A 19,255-nucleotide genomic window follows, 5' to 3' on the forward strand; every position below is an offset into this window, starting at 1 on the left:
ACGCGTCCTGGGGTACAGACAAAATAGACGTGAGTAACTCCAGTGCACAACACAATCACAGAACACAAAACAATCTACTGACAACAAGGGCTGGTCAGAAGAGAAATATAAAGGAGAGGGAAAATGAGCGACAGGTGGAATAGAATCAGCTTGTGACACGCGCAGCCCCACCGCCGGATCAGCGCTGATTGCGCCCGTCACGAGCTGCTGAAAAAGACATGACAACACAGACGGCAGAGGGAGCCAGGAAGGCACCCTGACCCATGACAGTACCCCTCCCCTCAGGAACGCCTCCTGGCGTCCCCGGAGGACTCACCATGACGCCGATGGAACTGGTCGATGAGAGCGCGATCCAGAATGTCGCGAGCCGGAACCCAGCACCTCTCCTCCGGACCATAACCCTCCCAGTCTACCAGGTATTGGTGACCTCTACCCCTACGCCTGACATCAATCAGCCGCCGTACCGTATAAGCCGGTGACCCTTCAATGAGTCTGGGGGGCGGGGGGGGCAGAGGTCTGGGGCTGAAGGGGGGAGCGAATGACGGGCTTGATCTTAGATACATGAAAAACCGGATGAATCTTCTTAAAGGGGGGGGGGGGGGGGGGGGGGGTTAACTTGAGTCGCACCGTCACCGGACTGAGCACCTTAGAAATGATGAATGGTCCAACGAATTTGGGTCCCAGTTTACGTGAGGGGAGTCTGAAGTGGAGGTCCTGAGAAGACAACCAAACCTTCTGACCGCACACGTAAAGTGGGGGCTTAGTACGGCGACGGTCCGCCGACGCTTTGTTCCTCTCGCCAGTCCGGATGAGGGCTTCTCTGGCGGTCCTCCAAGTATGGAGGCATCTCTGAATAAACGCATGCGCGGACGGAACAACAGCGTCGGATTCCTGGGAGGGGAATAATGGTGGCTGGTAGCCTAAACAGCACTGGAAGGTAATTTGGGGAGGGGTATGAAATGAGACGCCTTAGAGAACCTGTCCACCACAGTGAGGACTACCGTCATGCCACTAGACGGGGGTAGGCCAGTGACGAAGTCCATCGCTATGTGTGACCAGGGCCGCGAAGGAACCGACAGTGGCTGGAGTAGCCCTGCTGGAGGTCGATTGGAGCCCTTCCCCGCAGCGCAAACTGGACAGGCAGACACGAACAAGCGGGCATCCCGCGCCATGGACGGCCACCAAAACCGCTGCTTGATTAACATGCTGGTACGAGTAGCTCCTGGGTGGCAAGCTAGCTTGGACGAGTGGCCCCACTGTAGGACGCTAGTTCGGACTGACTCGGGCACAAATAACAGACCCTCTGGGCATCCCGCGGGAATAGTGGTGCCACGAAGCGCCGTGCAGACCTTGGATTCCACCCCCCAAGTGACCGCCGCCACCACCCGTTCGGGAGGCAGAATGGGCACTGGGAGGATGGAACTAGCCTCAGTCTCAAAAATCCGCGACAATGCATCGGGTTTGCCATTCTTGGACCCCGGGCGGTAAGAGATGGTAAATCTAAACCTTCCGAAAAACAATGCCCAGCGAGCCTGCCGAGAATTTAGTCTCTTAGCGGTGCGGATGTATTCGAGGTTCTTGTGATCAGTCCAAACGATAAAAGGAACCCCCGTGCCCTCTAACCAGTGACGCCACTCCTCCAGTGCCAACTTGACAGCAAGTAACTCCCTATTCCTGATGTCGTAATTCCGTTCCGAGGGGGTTAAACGATGAGAAAAGAAGGCGCAGGGATGTATTCTCTCGTCCGAGGGTGATCTTTGGAATAAAATACCTCCGACCCCCACCTCTGACGCATCCACCTCCACAATGAACTGACGAGACGGGTCTGGTGTAGTTAAAATGGGAGCCGAAATGAAGCGACTCTTAAGATTCTCGAACGCAGTCTGAGCCTGCGACGACCAACTGAAACGCGTCCTAGTGGAGGTGAGATCAGTCAGAGGCAGGGCGACCTGACTAAAGTTCCGAATGAACCGCCTGTAAAAATTGGCAAACCCCAGGAATCGCTGGACCGCTCTACGACTATCTGGGGTGGGCCAATCAGCAACTGCTTCTACTTTGGCAGGATCCATCCGGATACCCTCGGGAGAGAGGATAAATCCCAGGAACGGAACCGACCGTGCGTGAAACTCGCACTTCTCAATCTTGATGAACAAACGATTCTCAAGTAGCCGCTGGAGCACTCGCCTGACGTGCTGGACATGATCGCGCTCGTTCTGGGAGAAGATCAGGATATCGTCGAGGTAAACAAAAACAAACCGGTCGACCATGTCTCTGAGCACGTCATTGACGAGTGCCTGGAAAACCGCCGGGGAGTTGGAAAGCCCAAACGGCATGACCAAATACTCAAAGTGTCCCGTAGGTGTGTTAAAGGCGGTCTTCCATTCGTCCCCCTCCCTAATCCGAACTAAGGGATAAGCGTTGCGGAGGTCCAACTTCGTAAAGATGGCTGCCCCCTGCAAGAGCTCGAACGCGGATGACATCAACGGCAAAGGATAATGATTCTTCATCGTGATGTCATTCAACCCCCGATAGTCTATGCAGGGACGCAACGAACCATCCTTCTTCCCCACGAAGAAGAACCCCGCCCCAGCAGGAGAGGAAGAGGGTCGAATGATGCCTGCTACCTGAGAATCGTGGATATATCTCTCCATGGCCTCCCTCTCAGGCCTAGACAGAGAGTATAGGCGCCCCTTGGGCGGAGAAGTGCCAGGCAACAGGTCTATCGCACAGTCGTACGGGCGGTGCGGAGGCAGAGATGAAGCTCGGGACTTACTGAACACCGCTCTCAAGTCATGGTAAGCCTCCGGTACATCCACCAGACTCACCGGCTCCTCCTGCAACACAGAACAAGACAATAAAGGGGAAAAAGCAGCCCCCAAACACTGAGATAAACAGAAAGGGCTCCAACCCAACACGGAGTTAAGAGCCCAATCAATGTGGGGGTTGTGCTTAACCAGCCAGGTGTGTCCCAAAACCACAGGCGCGGTGGGTGAATGGATGAGGAGGAAACGAATCTCCTCAGCATGATTGCCAGAAAGTGTGAGTGTGACAAAATAGGTGACATGAGTAATCCTGGTGAGGAGGGTGCCGCAAAGTGTTCTAGCCGATATAGGCTCAGCCAGGGCCACAGACGGAAGTCTCAAGCGTGTGGCCAGCCCATAATCCATGAAATCACCCTCTGCTCCAGAGTCAATCAAAGCCACAATCTGATAAGCTGTCTCTTTAACCAGTATAGAGGCTTGAAACGGCCGCCAGAGGGCAATTGAGTGCTAGTAACGCTCACCATACGTGCTCCCTTGAACGGTGAACGCCGTCTAGCTGCCGGGCACGATGCTGCCACGTGACCTGCTTCCCCGCAGTAGAGACATAGTTGGTTGTCAAGGCGATAACGCCGCTCTCTGACGGTCAACCGCGCTCTTCTGACCTGCATCGGCTCCTCCTCGGAAAAAACGAGATGTTGGAGGGGCGTGTCATTCGCCGCTCCTGACGCGACTCTAGTGACCAGCTCTGGGGAAAACCCGCTCCTCCGATGACGAGAACGGAGAGAAATCCGATTCTCTACTCTGATGGCGAGGTCGATGAGCCCATCCAGGCTCGAGGGTAATTCAAGGGAATAGATCTCATCCTTGATGTTTTCGGCCAGACCGTGAAGAAAGTGATCCCAAAGAGCTTTGTCGTTCCAGCCACAGGATGCCGCGAGTGTACGAAACTCGATAGAATAACTGGATACTGAACCCTCTCTCTGTCGTAGCAGCGCCAAGGCTCGTGCCGCCTCAGTTCCCTGAACCGAGCGATCAAACACCTTGCGTAGTTCCTCCGAGAAACTGTTAAAGGAGTAACAGCAGTCCTGCTCATTATCCCACATCGCCGTTCCCCATTCTCTCGCTTGCCCCACCAAGAGCGTGATGGTGAAGGCCACCTTAGACTGCTCCGTGGGAAAACAGGATGGCTGCAGTGAGAAAATCAGAGAGCATTGGGACAAAAAGGAGCGACATGTGTTGGGCTCACCCGAGTAAGAGGCAGGAGGATTGAGCCGTGGTTCGGCGTAACGGTTACTCCTTCCATCGGGATCGGGAGGAGGAATTGCCAAAGGAGTCGCGGGAGGGCTGGCGTGCAGCTGATCAAACCGCTCAACCAGCTGCTCGAGCTGGAGAGAGATCTCGGAATAAGCGCGGCGGGAAGCCGCAATCTCCTCCTGATGACGACCCAGAAGAACGCCCTGCTGCATCAGGGCTCGGCGCATCTCATCCTCCTCTGCTGTGTCCATAATTGGTCAGTAGATTCTGTGACGGTACGAGGAGAACAGAGGACTCAAATGCAGAGGGTAGAGGTAACCAGCAGGTTTATTCTCCAAAAAAGTGAACAAAACAAATAACACAAACAAAACAGCGCGCAAGTCTCTGGGGTAATCCAGCTCAGAGAGGAGCAAGGCAGAGATCGGCAGTCCTTCTCTCTACGCGTCCTGGGGTACAGACAAAATAGACGTGAGTAACTCCAGTGCACAACACAATCACAGAACACAAAACAATCTACTGACAACAAGGGCTGGTCAGAAGAGAAATATAAAGGAGAGGGAAAATGAGCGACAGGTGGAATAGAATCAGCTTGTGACACGCGCAGCCCCACCGCCGGATCAGCGCTGATTGCGCCCGTCACGAGCTGCTGAAAAAGACATGACAACACAGACGGCAGAGGGAGCCAGGAAGGCACCCTGACCCGTGACAAGCTCTCCGTAGACGTCCGTTGTTATGGACATGTTAGTGTACTGTGCTTTGATGTTGATTGTTCCTTAAGCCTGACATTATAAAGCGACCTTGTGTTTTGTAAAGGTGCTTTATAAATACAAATTATTATTATTATTATTATTATTATTATTATTGCATATGCCTACAACCAGGGTCAGGTGCATCTGTGCTATTCACTGTTCACCCATCATTTTGTGGCATTTTCTTTATATGGCCCTTTACTGTACTGCAGTGTTACACAGCCTGTTGGTTAATCCTCTGTCCACCGTAACACTTATTTAAACATACTGCCATAATTGCATGCAAGTTACAAAATTTCATTCAAGTTATAAAATACAGTAATTTTCCTGTATATAAAAAAGAGAATTACTGTAATTTGTCATTAATGGAATAATACTTAAAATAACAGACAAGTTGTTAATTTACAGATATTGTTTGTAAATTTACCAAATTTTGAATAGAATTTAAAATAACAGAAAACTCTAAATTGCTGTTCTTATCAAAAATTTTCGAAAAAGCTGTTTAAATACAGTTGCAAAATTATCTGCAAATTAATTCAATTTTCAGTATGGATTTAACTTTTTGTACACCACTTTGACCAATTAAGGCCATTTAAATGTGCTTTATAAATACAACAATTGAATTGAATATGTTCGTCTCGTTATCTATGATTATCCCTTGTATATTAGTCCTGTCTGTTCAGTTAGATTTCGTCTGGTTTACTCCCCGGTGTTCCTGTCTGTGTTAGTCTTGCCTTGTCCTGCCATGTCTTGATGTTGTCACTAAAGACTATGATTTAAATTTACATCCTCGTATGCGTGTTCCTGTGTCCTCCCTCGTGTGTGCACCGTGACAGAAGACCAGACCATAACAGTAAGCGGCGCCCCTTCACCTCGTTTTGTTTTGTTTTTATTTTTGTTCCTGTGTCTGTCCGTCCGCTGGCCGCGAGCCATCCAGCCCGCCGATCGTGGGAGATCACGCTGCTGCCCGCGGATATCCCAAGCCTGCCGCTCACTCCAGCCCGCCATTCGCGGGAGATCGACGCCGCCGTCCATGGGGAAAGCCAACCCGCCGGATCGACGCTGAGTCAATGCCCGCCGGATCGCCGCTGACTCATGCCTGCCGGCCGCCGCCGTTTCCTAGTTCCGGCCAGGAGTGCCAGTTTTGTGTTGTGTCCAGAGGAACAGTTTTAATCATGTCATTTCGGTCGGTCTTGTCCGCGGAGACTCGTCTGGGGTAGGCGGCTCTTCTTGTAGTGGCCACGGAGGCCATTTCCAGCCGCCTGCCCCCTTGACGTGGAAGTGGAGGCGGTTGCTGAGGGCCCCTGACTCCTTGTCATGCCCAGGAGAAGCCTCAGCTTCCGAGCTAGCCCAGGAGGGCTTCCTGTTCCTGTGGGTTGTCCTGTCCAGTCCTGTTCCTGTTCGTCTAGCCCATGTGGGTTGTCCTGTTCCTGTCCTGTCATGTACTGTTTTGTGTGTCTAGCCCCGGAGGGCTCCTGATACCCCCTAACTTCCCCAGGGAAATTTTTTTTTTGGGGGGGGGCCATAGGTTTTTTTGCAATAGGTTGTTTGCACATGACGTCATTGCTGTGGCGCGAAATTCAGCTGGAGGGCAGGAAGTAATTTTTGCTGAAACTCAAGATGCCTGTGTTTTGTGTTGTTTATGGATGTTCAAATCGGTCAAACCGAGAAACCACAAGGAGCTTTTATCGTGTACGAAAATGTGTTGTTCATAAGGGGGTAAAAGTCAAGAAATTGGCTGAAAAATACAGGAAAATGTGGCTTGTAAACCTGCGTGTGCGGTCGGGAGGAGCCGATGTACTGTTTGATTATACAAAGGTTTTAAAGCTTTAATCACAGCTGAATTTGTTTAACATGTTGCACATAACTCTCTACACATAACTCTCACTGAGAATACTTATTTTTATAAATAAGTATAAAATGTGTGTGTGTTGTAGTTTGCATCTGTTTTAAGGTTTGAAAACATAGTTATGAATGGATTTGGATTTCTCTTTGTGATCTCCCTTTGTTTCACCCACTGCTGGTGCATTAGGAGTTCTTAATTTTTATGTCAATCACAGACTAAAACCTTTGGAATTAGTGGTTAAGTCAGCAAAAAACTGTAGACCACCATTTTAAGATGAGTTAGTGTGAAATCACCCAAATCTATTATAATATTCTGTATAGGAACTGAAAAATCTAGGTGGGCTGGAAAAGATCTCTGTGAAGCTTCCTGATTGGCCAGTTAGTGATGACACCGTGCTTCACTTGGCAACTGCTGAGGCTTTAGCAACAGGTTAGTCCATCCGGTCGGGGGTTTGGATTGGATAACACTGAATTTCAGTTACTGAATTATGATACAGATTTTCTCTAAAATGCAACAAATATTTTGAGCTGTCATTACTTTGCAGGAAAAGCAGGTGAGGAGCTACTGCATGAGGTTGCTTTCCGATATGTGGAGGGAATGAAGGACATGATAGGGAGGAGCCCAGGAGGAGCAACTATTCGAGGTATGCAACAACGTTATAACTGTTGATAACATGAGTAACCATCTAACCAAAATCTAAATCAATAACACGCCGTTTCTCATTGCCAAAGACTATTAAATTATACTATTTATGTAAAAAATAATTTTTTGAACAATAATATTTAATAAACAACAACAGCCATTAAAAAGTTACTAAGCAATTCAGTCAAGAGTACAAAGTCCGCACTCTGATAAAGTTACATAAAAATAGAAAGTTACAAATCTTTTCCCTCAGCCAAAACTATTTGTTCTCAAATAATAGATAAATGAGACCAAAGATAGCCCGTTACATATACCCAAGACAAATAATATCTCATGTTTAACCACTATAGAGACATAAGAGTCAGTGGCAAATTATGCAGTAAACATCGGAAACATTTTCGGAGATGTGAGCTCAAAGGCATCAGCAGCTGTTTAGCACTCACAAACATGCCGTGAACAGCCCTACACGCTCACATCTCCGAAAATGTTTCCGATGTTTACTGCATATGTGACTCTAGACCACAAAACCAGTCATAAGGGTCAATTTTTTTTTAAATTGAGATTTATACATCATCTGAAAGCTGAATAAATAGGCTTTCCATTGATGTATGGTTTGTTAAGATAGGACAATATTGAGATAAACCTATTTGAAAATCTAGAATCTGAGGGTGCAAAAAATTCAAATATTGAGAAAATCACCTTTGAAGTTGTCCAAATGAAGTCCTTACCAAAGCATATTACTAATCAAAAACTAAGTCTTGATATATTTACGGTAGGAAATTTACAAAGTATCTTCATGGAACATGATCTTTACTTAATATCCTAATGATTTGTGGCATAAAAGAAAAATCAATGACCCATACAGTGTATTTTTGACTATTGCTACAAATATACCCCAGTGACTTAAAGGAACACTCCACTTTTTTTGGAAATAGGCTCATTTTCCAACATTCCTAGAGTAATACAGATGTGTTTTACCGTTTTTGAATCCATTCAGCCGATCGCGGGGTCTGGCGGTCCCAAAATTAGCATAGCTTAGCATAAATCATTGAATCCGATTAGACCATTAGCATCTCATTATAAAATGACTAAAGCGTTTCGATATTTTTTCTATTTAAAACTCGACTCTTCTGTAGTTGCATCGTGTACTAAGACTGGCGGAAAATGCAAAGTTGTGATTTTCTAGGCTGATATGTCTAGGAACTATACTGTCATTCCGGCGTAATAATCAAGGAATTTTGCTGCCGTACCATGGGTGCAGCAGGCGCAATGATATTACGCAGCGCCTGCTAATAGTATAAGGTGACCACCTGTTTGCACAGGGAGCGTGCCTTGCAACCATGGAGACATTAGTAAGAGACGATTTAGAAAACATTTCCTTTGGTACAGAACCTGAATACACAGAAGACGAACTTTTACAGCATGAAAGACAGGAAAGTTTGGAAAGTGTAGCTGAACAGTCTATGGCAGAAGAGAGGAGGAGAGCTGATTCGAACTGGTGGTGCAAGTGTGGGGCTTGCCAGCCCATGCCGACCGAAAGTGAGTGCCTGTGCTGTAGCGAGTGGGACCAGGTGTTGCCATCGATGGCAAGGGTTGATCTACCTGATGAGGAAGTGGCATGTATCGCAACATCCGAGGACCTCTTAGTAATGCTGCATCCTGCAGTGGTCGAATTTTTTTTCCGGTTTGACAAAATAAACTGGAAAAAACGTCCCACACCGAGTGGACCTGACGGACAGCTGTCGCTAGAGTAAGTGATTTCTGCAATCATTACAATGCATGACTGCAAGATATAGAATGCGTACTGTCAGTATGCATTTTCAAACTTATATTCATGATGTGCTATTTCTCAGTCAATACAGGTTGGTGTCATACCGCGTTATAATGGAGTGGGCCCTGAAGGGAGAGACTTTGGGCAGAGGCAACCGAAAACCATTACCATCGTGTGTGGTTGGTGCTATTCGTCGTAGATATCCATCAGAGTCAGGAGCTTATGTAGGATTTCAAGAAGCAGAAGATGCAATAAGTAGCCTATGCTGTAGGTACTGTAGGCCTACATTCCAAGTGCTCAGTTTTTATTGCTTCTTACTGTCAAAATCCATTGTTGCACTCTGGTGGACTATAAAGACTATATTCTGTTTTATATTGCACAATGTGAATGTAAAACGTTTGGGTTCTGCTTGTGAGAGTTATGTTACAAGTATGTTATCAGTAATTACATTATTCTGCTTAGACATTTCATCTGCCTGTGAGATTTTCAGGCTTTTCCATAATAGTAACTAGTTTTAGAAGGCCTCTTGCAATATGTCTGAACTTTGCTGCCTTACACTCAGTGTCATTTCATTTTTCTAAATAAAGCTTTACCTTCATGTACATAAGAAATATGTAAAGCCTTGTTTTTTTTACATGATCTACCAACTTATACAAATAAATGTGTAACATGGCAACGTGTACATTTGTTTTTGTTTTATTGTGACCATATGTCAACAGATTTTACTAGTAAAATACATAAGCCTAGCTGATGTTTACAAATATAAGGAGAATCACAAATTGAGAATGCAGTCTTTTATTTAACTGTACAATAAAGCAAAAACATTTGTGTATGTGTGTATACACACACACACACACACACACACACACATATATATATATATTATACACACACACACACACATATAATGGGAAGTCCCATTATATGTTTCCATGTTTTCCAAATAGTCATCTGGTCCAAAATGATCGGAGCAAACACGCCATTTCTTGATTGATTCTACCGGTGTTTTCAAATCTATGTTCAGAGCAGCTAGCCATTGATTCTTTTGTTGCTTGTTTTTCGTTGGAATTCTATGAAACATGACGGTGGAATACACCTTCGACTTACTATTACAGCCCTTTACAAAGCACATAACCATGGCTAATCGCACACAGGTAAATCCAGCCACTAAACTCACCGGCTGTAACTCAGCAACTACACAAACATAGTGCCGGTCACTTTGGAAGTTACCTAGATGGGGACTTCTTTCAGGCGCTGCGTAATATCATTGCGCCTGCTGCACCCATGGTACGGCAGCAAAATTCCTTGATTATTACGCCTGAATGAGAGCATAGTTCCTAGCCATATCAGCCTAGAAATTCACAACTTTTCATTTTCCGCCCGTCTTAGTACACGATACAACTACAGAAGAGTCAAGTTTTAAATAGGAAAAATATCGAAACTCTTTAGTCATTTTATAATGAGATGCTAATGGTCTAATCGGATTCAATGATTTATGCTAAGCTATGCTAATTTTGGGACCGCCAGACCCCGCGATCGGCTGAATGGATTCAAAAACGGTAAAACACATCTGTATTACTCTAGGAATGTTGGAAAATGAGCCTATTTCCAAAAAAAGTGGAGTGTTCCTTTAAGACGTTTTGTGGTCCAGGGTCACATATTTGAACAAACTGCATATTTGAAATTTAGATGACTACATTCTTGCCTAAAACTCTTTACAAACTCTTTACTCTTAACTTCAACAGTATAAACCCAATTAAACGAGATTGGGCAATAAAAAAAATTATTCTGATTAATTGCGGGTGGGTTGCAGGTGGATGAGATGGATCATTAATGATGCAAATATTAACTACATTCTCTAAAATATGAATGTGTTTTTAAAATCGTGTTCGCCTGTTCGGGAAGGGGCAGTAACAGAAACGGTGACATTCCAGTTAAAGTTTGAAGGGAGTAAAGCCTGTTTATGCTATTAACAAGCAGCCTACGATCAGCGCATTATGTTACCGTTACCTCTTACGGCTCCGACAAGGTTTTGTTCCGTCCTCCAAATTATTATTATTTTTTTATTATTATTATTATTGTTTAATTTGATTCCTTATGTTTTTTTTCTTGATTGGGATTCTACCGTGGGTTAGTTGCCTAAAGGGATGTTTTGTCTGGTTTAATTGTGTTTATTGTCCTATGTTGTTGTGCTGTAGCCTACAGGCGAAGTTAATACACTTAAAAGTGTAGTTATGAATGGCAAGGATAAAAGATTTGTAGCTGTTTTAATTCTTTTAAAAATCATCCTTAATTATCTAATTATGTGCGTCTTGGTCACGGCGTCCATCAAAAATAGACTGGGCACCTATCTTTAGTGAAGCAGCGTGGAGAGCTGCTTCTGGGACTCTTCTGAAACGTGTCGTGGCACAGCTGCTATAAACAAAAGCATTGACTAGAGTGGCCGTGATCAGCTCTGGTGGCCGTGTTGGAACCGTAATGTGCTGTAGATGTGTGCAATGATGTCTCGCCCTCTATGAACATTATCAATTGGGACTAAGATCTCTAATGTTCCCTAACACCTGCTGCACAGCAGTAACCAGACAGACACAAGACAATGCCTTTGAATATGCTTCTAATCACAGCTGATCTCATCTCAATCACAGAGAATCCCACCAGCAACAAGGTCTGTGTACTGTGCCGTAAGAGGAGCCTCCTTTGCTCAGTTTCTCTACATAATCCATTCACAATTAGGATAAATGTTTTGTTTGTCTAAGATGACCAAACGTCCACGTATTCTGTTTCAGGAATGACAAAATGCGAATGTTAAATTTAAGTGAGGGAATTTGTTAAATCATGCCACGAGTCATTTCTATGATTGACAGTGGAAACCAAATGAATCATCTAACCAGCCGATGTCAAAATAAAGCTGTGCATTAAGTGATTCAGACTAAATTCAGACTAATAAAACTGGGTCTGTGTTTGATAAAACTTAAAGTAGCCTAGTTATTGAATTAAATCTAAGCATTTCAAAATATTGAATGCATTATTTATTTGTTATAGGCTACTAACTTGTTTAATTTGTATTTGACTATATAGCCTAGGTATTTAAATAATTCAGACGTCTAGACGTCTGTTCGGAAAATATGATCTTGTGATTTGGGGAATAAGTTAAAGTCATCAGTAACAGAGGGGGGATGCTGATTTGACATATTAATAAACCAATTATATTGACCGGAAATGACTGAGCATACTTAAAATTCTCCTGTTTTGTCATGATTTCTTTGTACCAGTGTTTTTGCTTAGTCTTATGTAACGTTATTGCTTTGAGTTTGATGAACAATCGGTTTCCTCAAACCGTTTAAGTAGCTTTATAGTAGTTAAGACTTAGTTAGATTTTTTTACCTGAATTCAAACTGAGTGGAATAAAATAAAAATTAAAAGTAAATTAAGTTTAAAAATATCAGGATGTAACTTTAAACCATACCAGGACATAAAGGTACATTTCTATCACTAGGGGTGCATAAATGTTCTTTTAGAGGTACAAACAAGAAGGTACAAAAATGTACCAACGTTCTGAGGTACATTGCTGTACCCTACTAGTACGACAAAGGATTTATACCTTTTTAGGTACATTCCTGTACCTTGATTTTTCTGTGTGCAGTGGTGTAGATGGTAAAACGCATGCCATACTCATTTTTGACGCAATCAACCCGGGTTTGAATCTGTCTTTTGTCAAACATTTTTTTCTCCCTTTTCAAATCTCATATCACATCAGTAAGGCATTTATTTTTTATAAAAAGGTTGAAAATAAAGTATCGGGTATGGTTAGAGTAGGTGTAGGGAGCGCTTATATTGTCCCAGTAATGTAGCATCCATTTAATAATTTTAATTATAATTATAATTTACACGCAATATGTTATTGCATACTGTTTCATAATGTACGACTATACTGAGGTGTAGATATTTGCCAATATTTGCAACAGTAGTATAAATAGCAGAAAATCCTGCTGTTTTAACAGTGTAAAAAGCTATCTTATTATTATTATTAATATTATTATATTTTATTTTATTATGATATTATTAGTTATCGCTAAGAAAATACTGCTATTTTTACTTAGTGTAAAAAGTAGGCAAATAACTTAAGGTGCGTAGATCCAAAATATACAATAATACAAAGATGAAAGAGATCCGCACTCATCCAGATTCAGCCAAAGAGGCATATTTCATTTATTGCTCAGAGGTAAAAACAAATATGTGCAAAAAAGTGCAAAATGTGTAAAAGAGCAAAACATTTTCAGGTATTATCCCTTCCTCAGTGCCATGTGCTACCAAGCAACACCTGCGCTCATTAAAATGTATTACCGTAATGCACCTAATGTCACGAAGATACAACAAACATCTTTCAAAATAATATATACCAAAACATATAACAACATACAGCAAATACATTTGCAAATCATCCAAAATGATCCATACAGTCATGGCCAAAAATATCGGCACCCTTGGTAAATATGAACAAAGGCGGCTGTGTAAATTAATCTGCATTGCTAATCCTTTTGATCTTTTATTTAAAAAAATAAATCACAAAAATCGAACTTTTCATTAGATAATAAGAATTTAAAATGGGGGGGAATATCATTATGAAATAAAAGTTTTTTCTCTAATACACATTGGCCACAATTAACGGCACCCCTTTTATTCAATACTTTTTGAAACCTCCATTTGCCAGTTTAACAGCTCTAAATTTTCTACTTTAATGCCTGATGAGGTTAGAGAACACCTGACAAGAGATCAGAGACCATTCCTTCATCCAGAATCACTCCAGACCCTTCAGATTCCCAGCTCCATGTTGGTGCTTCTTCTCTTCAGTTCACCTCATTTTCTACAGGGTTCAGGTCAGAGGACTGGAATGGCCATAGCAGAAGTTTGGTTTTGTGCTCAGTGACCCATTTTTGTGTTGTTTTTTAGGTTTGTGTTTGGATTATTGTGTGGTTGGAAGATCCAAGCATGGCCCATTATAAGATTTCTAACAGAGTCAGTCACTTACTGATTTTTTATCTGTTGGTATTTGATAGAATCCATGATGCCATGCGTCTAAACAAGATGTCCAGGACCTCCAGCAGAAATATAGGCCGACAACATCAAAAATACAGCAGTATATTTCATTGTACATATGGGATACTTTTTATCCCTGTGTTCACCAAAGCCATCTTGAGTGTTTGCTGCTTGAGTGTTTCATCTAACCATAGAAGCCAGTCTCATTTGAAGTTCCAGTCATGTCTGATAACTGAATATGCTGGAGATTGTTTTTGGATGAGCTAGGATAATTTTTCTTGAAACCCTCCCAAACAACGTGGTGATGTAGGTGCTGTTTGACCATTTTTTAAAGGTTTTCTGACCCTGAGACTCAACTATTTTCTGAAATTCTCCAGCTGTGGTCCTTGGAGAGTCTTTAGCCACTCAAACTCTCCTTCTCACCGTGCATTAGGACAATATAGACACACGACCTCTTCCAGGCAGTTTCGTAAAACATTTTATGTTGATTGGAAATTCCCTCATGGTGGAAATGGGAATTTTCACTGCTCTAACTCTTTTCTTTAAGCCACTTCACTAAACAGGAAGCCATGGCTGGATAATTTCATGTTCATATTCACCCTGGAGTGCTCAAAATTGTGAATATGAATGGGAATATACTTCAGAGATATTTAATTCATAAGAATTTCTAGGGGTGCCAATAATTGTGTCCAACGTGTATTTGAGAAAAACATTTATTTGTAAAATAAAAGATCACAAGGATGACAATGCAGATTAATTTTCACAGCCTTCTTTGATCATATTTACCAAGGGTGCTGATATTTTTGGCCATGACTGTAACTACATCAATAAAATATACAAACAAATATATACACAAATATATACAAACAATCTCATGATCCAACAAAAGTTTTAACTAATGAAACATTAAAACAATAAACACATGATTGTGACAATATATGGTTTATGTGTGTTTTTCAAGTCATCTCCAGATAATAAATAAATAAAGTATATGAATGATGCAGTGCTAATTGACATATAATTTATTATAGCAGAGAAACTAATAAATATTTTCTGCCTTAAAATGGAAAAAAAGTGTTTGTAACTATATAAACCATAAAATTGTCATTAGGAAAATATAGGAAAAAATATTACTGAATACAGCTTACTGGTTATTGTAATTTCTTAGCCAATTAATAGTAAGAGATAATAAAATAATTAAACTTGTAATTTATGAATAAATACGTACATTCATACATACATACATACAGTTTCTGTTCCTCTCATTCCTGAAACGATTAACTTAATTTTACAAACTAAGTAAATTTGGAACGTGACTTTCACCAGGTTATCACTAATTTGGAATTTTCCCTAGACGTGTTTATAAATTTTAGCTAATACATTGGTGAGAGGGCTACATAATCAAGCCAGTTTTGGGTAATGCAGTTATTCTAATGAAATTGGATAAAGTGTAATTTGTAATTTAATGCAGAACACTGTGGGCCAGTTTTAGTAACAGCTTGCGCCAGTGCAAACCGTCTTTTGGTGTTAAAATAGTACTGTCAGGTTTTACTAAAGATGCGCAGTAACAAATTAGCACAGTTATTTTTGTGCCTGACCTTATTGAATATGCATTTGTAGGAGTTTCCCTTTCAGACGCAAAAATTTATGGTAGGAGAGTATTCACATGAATCATGCAACGAGATTTACTAACATTTGCACTCGTCAAATTACTGGCATTTGCGCCATTATTTAACGACCCAAAAAATCATGTCTTAAACTATTGAATGCACTGAAATGAATGCAATTTGTTGCTAGGAGAGGCACTGCAGAGAACAGAGCATGTGGTAGAAGGGAGAGGATTTTTTCCACACATATTAATATATTTTGAATGCCAGAAGAACATATTATCCGAACATATCATTTGCCAAGCCATGTTATTTTTAATTTGCTTCAGGAAATAAAAGACAACTTGGAAACCTCATCTAGGAGTCACGCAATACCAAGTCTATCAAAACTGTTGCAACCCTTTCTTTTCAACGTACTGTGGCTTATTAATTTCTTTATTGTTTATTCACAACTTCAATAATTTGCGCTGCGTTTGGTATTTTATGTTGGTCGATATGTAAATGAGATGTTGCACCGGCGCTGTTTTGGAATTGCGCTCTTGCTCTAATTTGCCCTGTTTAGTAAAACGCTCTATAATAAGTGTTCTTATGATGGCATTTTGAGTGATTGAAAAATGCTGGGGTCCTGCACCAGCTGCACAGCTGCCATTAAATGGGCTATTAACTTATGCTCTTTTTTTTTTGCAAAGTGTTGATTTTGATTTGGAGGTGTATTAGAACATGCTCTCATGCTTGGTGGTTCGAAAAACGCATTATTTTTCACATAATTTACATTATTACAATACCTCTCTCTCCAGGCTGGCACAAACGGCTCGATTAGTTCCAGGTTTGATGAAGGCCTGCCTTCCGAAAAACGAAATGTGTTGTGATTGGTTAGCTGTCCCAGTGTGTTGTGATTGGTGAACAGCTTAGACAGTGTTTCAGTACTGCCCCGCCCCTTGCCAAAGCAGCAAATTCATCAATATTGCTCCCCAACTGCTCCCCGGGCGTGTTCAATGCTGTGTGTGTGTGTGTTCAATGCTGTGTGTGTGCACTTAGGATGGGTTAAATGCAGAGCACAAATTCTGAGTGTGGTTAACCATACTTGGCCACATGTCATGTCACGTCACTTCACTTTTCATTTTGCCATATCCATTCAGACCCCGAGAATATTGAGTATCACGCAGAACCTTTGCACACACGGATATTGCAAGACATATTAAAGTGGTAACGTTTTGTTGTTGTTTTTTTGGCTAAATCAAGTTTTAGATAGGATGTCAACAACAGCTTAAAAATAACTACATTTTCTATGTACAGATAAGTGCAACGGTAATATGTATTATGCTTGTTGTTCTTTAATTCTAACATAGCATGAATTGCAGTGAAACTTTTATACAGCTGAATTTATTTTTTCCATAGTCCCACAGAGTTACACTATTTGTGGCTGCATATATATGCAAATTAATTTCTCGCTGTTGGAGTGGAAGAGATCTAGGTTTCCCCGGTAACGCTGTACACAAAGTAGAGCTCCGCTCACAAATGCCACTTCATCAAACATTACATGCAAGATGAAATGAAAATGGCATCCAAAATTTTCTGAAGGCAGTCGGGTTTCCTTCAAAAATACAGTGATATAAAAACATCCGCACCGGGTTTCATTTTTGAAACGTGCAGTGCTCAACCAAGCGTTCTCCCCAACCGCCAACCATTTGAATTTCCGTTGGTGGGATTTATTTTAATGATATTCTAATGGGCCGCTTTTTGATATCACAAACACCGGAAAGCAACGCTGTAGTCCAAACAAGCCATTCGTTGTAGTTCTTGAAAAGGGATTTTTAAAAAAACAAAATATCTCCCTATGGAGTGGACTTTGAGATTTGTAACTTTGTAGATCTGTTTATGCCCAAGCATACACACTACAAACTGATTAAAATTCAAAAAGTGAAAAAGCATAATAGGACCCCTTTAAGATAAATGAGAATGCTGACAGAAAAATTTCAACTTGTTTTTTTATATCCTGTATTTACTTCTTTCCCTTAAGGTGTTAAACAGTTGCGCCCAGGCCATGAAGGGGGTTACAGGGTGCAATATAACCCAGAAGCCAAAGGTTGTGGGGCAGCCATGAGGGCCATGTGCATTGGCCTTAGGTGAGGGTGAAACATTCTTTTTTTTTTTGTATTTTCACAGATATTTGGTATTAATGTTGGGGATATCTAATTGTCTTTACTTCAAAGATATCCTCGTCCTGATCAGCTGTCCTCACTGATTGAGGTTGCTGTGGAGACTGGAAGAATGACCCATACTCATCCAACCGGTTTCCTTGGATCTGTGGCTTCAGCCTTGTTCACCTCTTATGCAGTCCAGCGAAGACCAGTCATAACCTGGGGTCTGGGTTTATTGAAGGAGGCTTGTCCTGTCGCAAAAACATTTGTTAAGTCTGCAGGATATGCTGTTACGGAGACTGAGGGTGGCTGGGATTACTTTACTGAAAAATGGAGATGGTAAGAAGCTGAATTTAAAGCACAATGCATGACGATATGGTTCTATTATAATGCTAGACTGATATTTATCGGGGAGATTATATTAGACTATTTTGGTCTGAATGCATGTAATGTTAGGTCAGTAAGTATTTATACAATGATGCAAAACTTTTAATCTGCCCACCACCTCAAAGCATCTGAATTGCAAACTGTTATACTTATTTTAAAACTCTTTACATAAGAAATAGAGAAGCAGTTTATAAATTATTAGTTATTAATAATTATTAGCATTTTCACAATACACATTGTTTCAAAGAACAATACATAAATTGACAATATTGATGTCTATAATATCTAAATTCCTTTAAGTCCACATTTAGCAGTTTAGAGTTGGGTACAGTTTACATTTTCAAGTTCATCTTGGTGCTCCAGCTGTCCAGGATTTATGATCAAGGCCATCTTTTTTTCTTTTTTTTAGTATTAATATCTGTGACAGAAGTTTTACCAGTTGGGTCTTCAAGATGAATGATGAGATTTGTTGTCACTTTGATGCAGTACACTGTTTTAAATTATTATACAGAAGACATATCAGTAGCTTTTCTGTAAAATAAACAAGTAGATTTTAGTTTTCCGAAGAAAGTGTTAGTTTTTAGATAACCTCCTTTTTTGTTTTTAGTAAACATTTCTCTTTGTGAGCTTTGGTTAGAGGTGGCTGAAATGCAGCTTTATGCACAACTTAAGAGAGTCTGCATGTTCTCTGGGTTCTTGGAACTCCAGAGACACCAGCAGCTTCAAATGACTGTTTGCTGCTCAACAGTAGCTTTTATAGCTGCCTTTTTAATGACAGCAATGTCCTTATTCAGCTCCAGTTAGTTCAGTGTTGATTCAATTCAGTTGTCACAATGTCCCTTATAATCCAAAAATATATGAGAATAAGCTGCAAAATATAATGCGATATATTAAATAAATTTCCATACATGGGAAACCAGTGCTTATATTTTTCATTATACTGCAATATATGCACTGAGCATGTATGAATGACTACAGACCTGTTGCTTTAACGTCTATGGTGATGAAGTCATTTTAGAGGCTCGTGTTGGCTCACCTGAAGGACTTTACTGGTCCCTT

The 19,255-nt window shown here is 41.7% G+C and overlaps 1 protein-coding gene across 2 annotated transcripts in view; it reads left to right on the forward strand.

Moving 5' to 3' along the window:
* The window catches only part of LOC306844005 (ADP-ribosylhydrolase ARH1-like), a gene marked incomplete at its 5' end in the record, with an annotated part of 55,786 nt that overhangs the window by 15,527 nt on the left and 21,004 nt on the right, over positions 1 to 19,255 (forward strand). For both annotated transcript variants that reach the window (XM_079375800.1, XM_079375799.1), the window contains 4 exons: positions 6,932 to 7,040; positions 7,156 to 7,254; positions 17,689 to 17,794; positions 17,882 to 18,148. In XM_079375800.1, coding sequence (XP_079231926.1) covers positions 6,932 to 7,040; positions 7,156 to 7,254; positions 17,689 to 17,794; positions 17,882 to 18,148 — 581 coding nt within the window. The remainder of the gene's footprint in view (positions 1 to 6,931; positions 7,041 to 7,155; positions 7,255 to 17,688; positions 17,795 to 17,881; positions 18,149 to 19,255) is intronic.

Source organism: Barbus barbus (assembly GCF_936440315.1).
Source record: "Barbus barbus genome assembly, chromosome: 24".
NCBI classification, from domain to species: domain Eukaryota; kingdom Metazoa; phylum Chordata; class Actinopteri; order Cypriniformes; family Cyprinidae; genus Barbus; species Barbus barbus.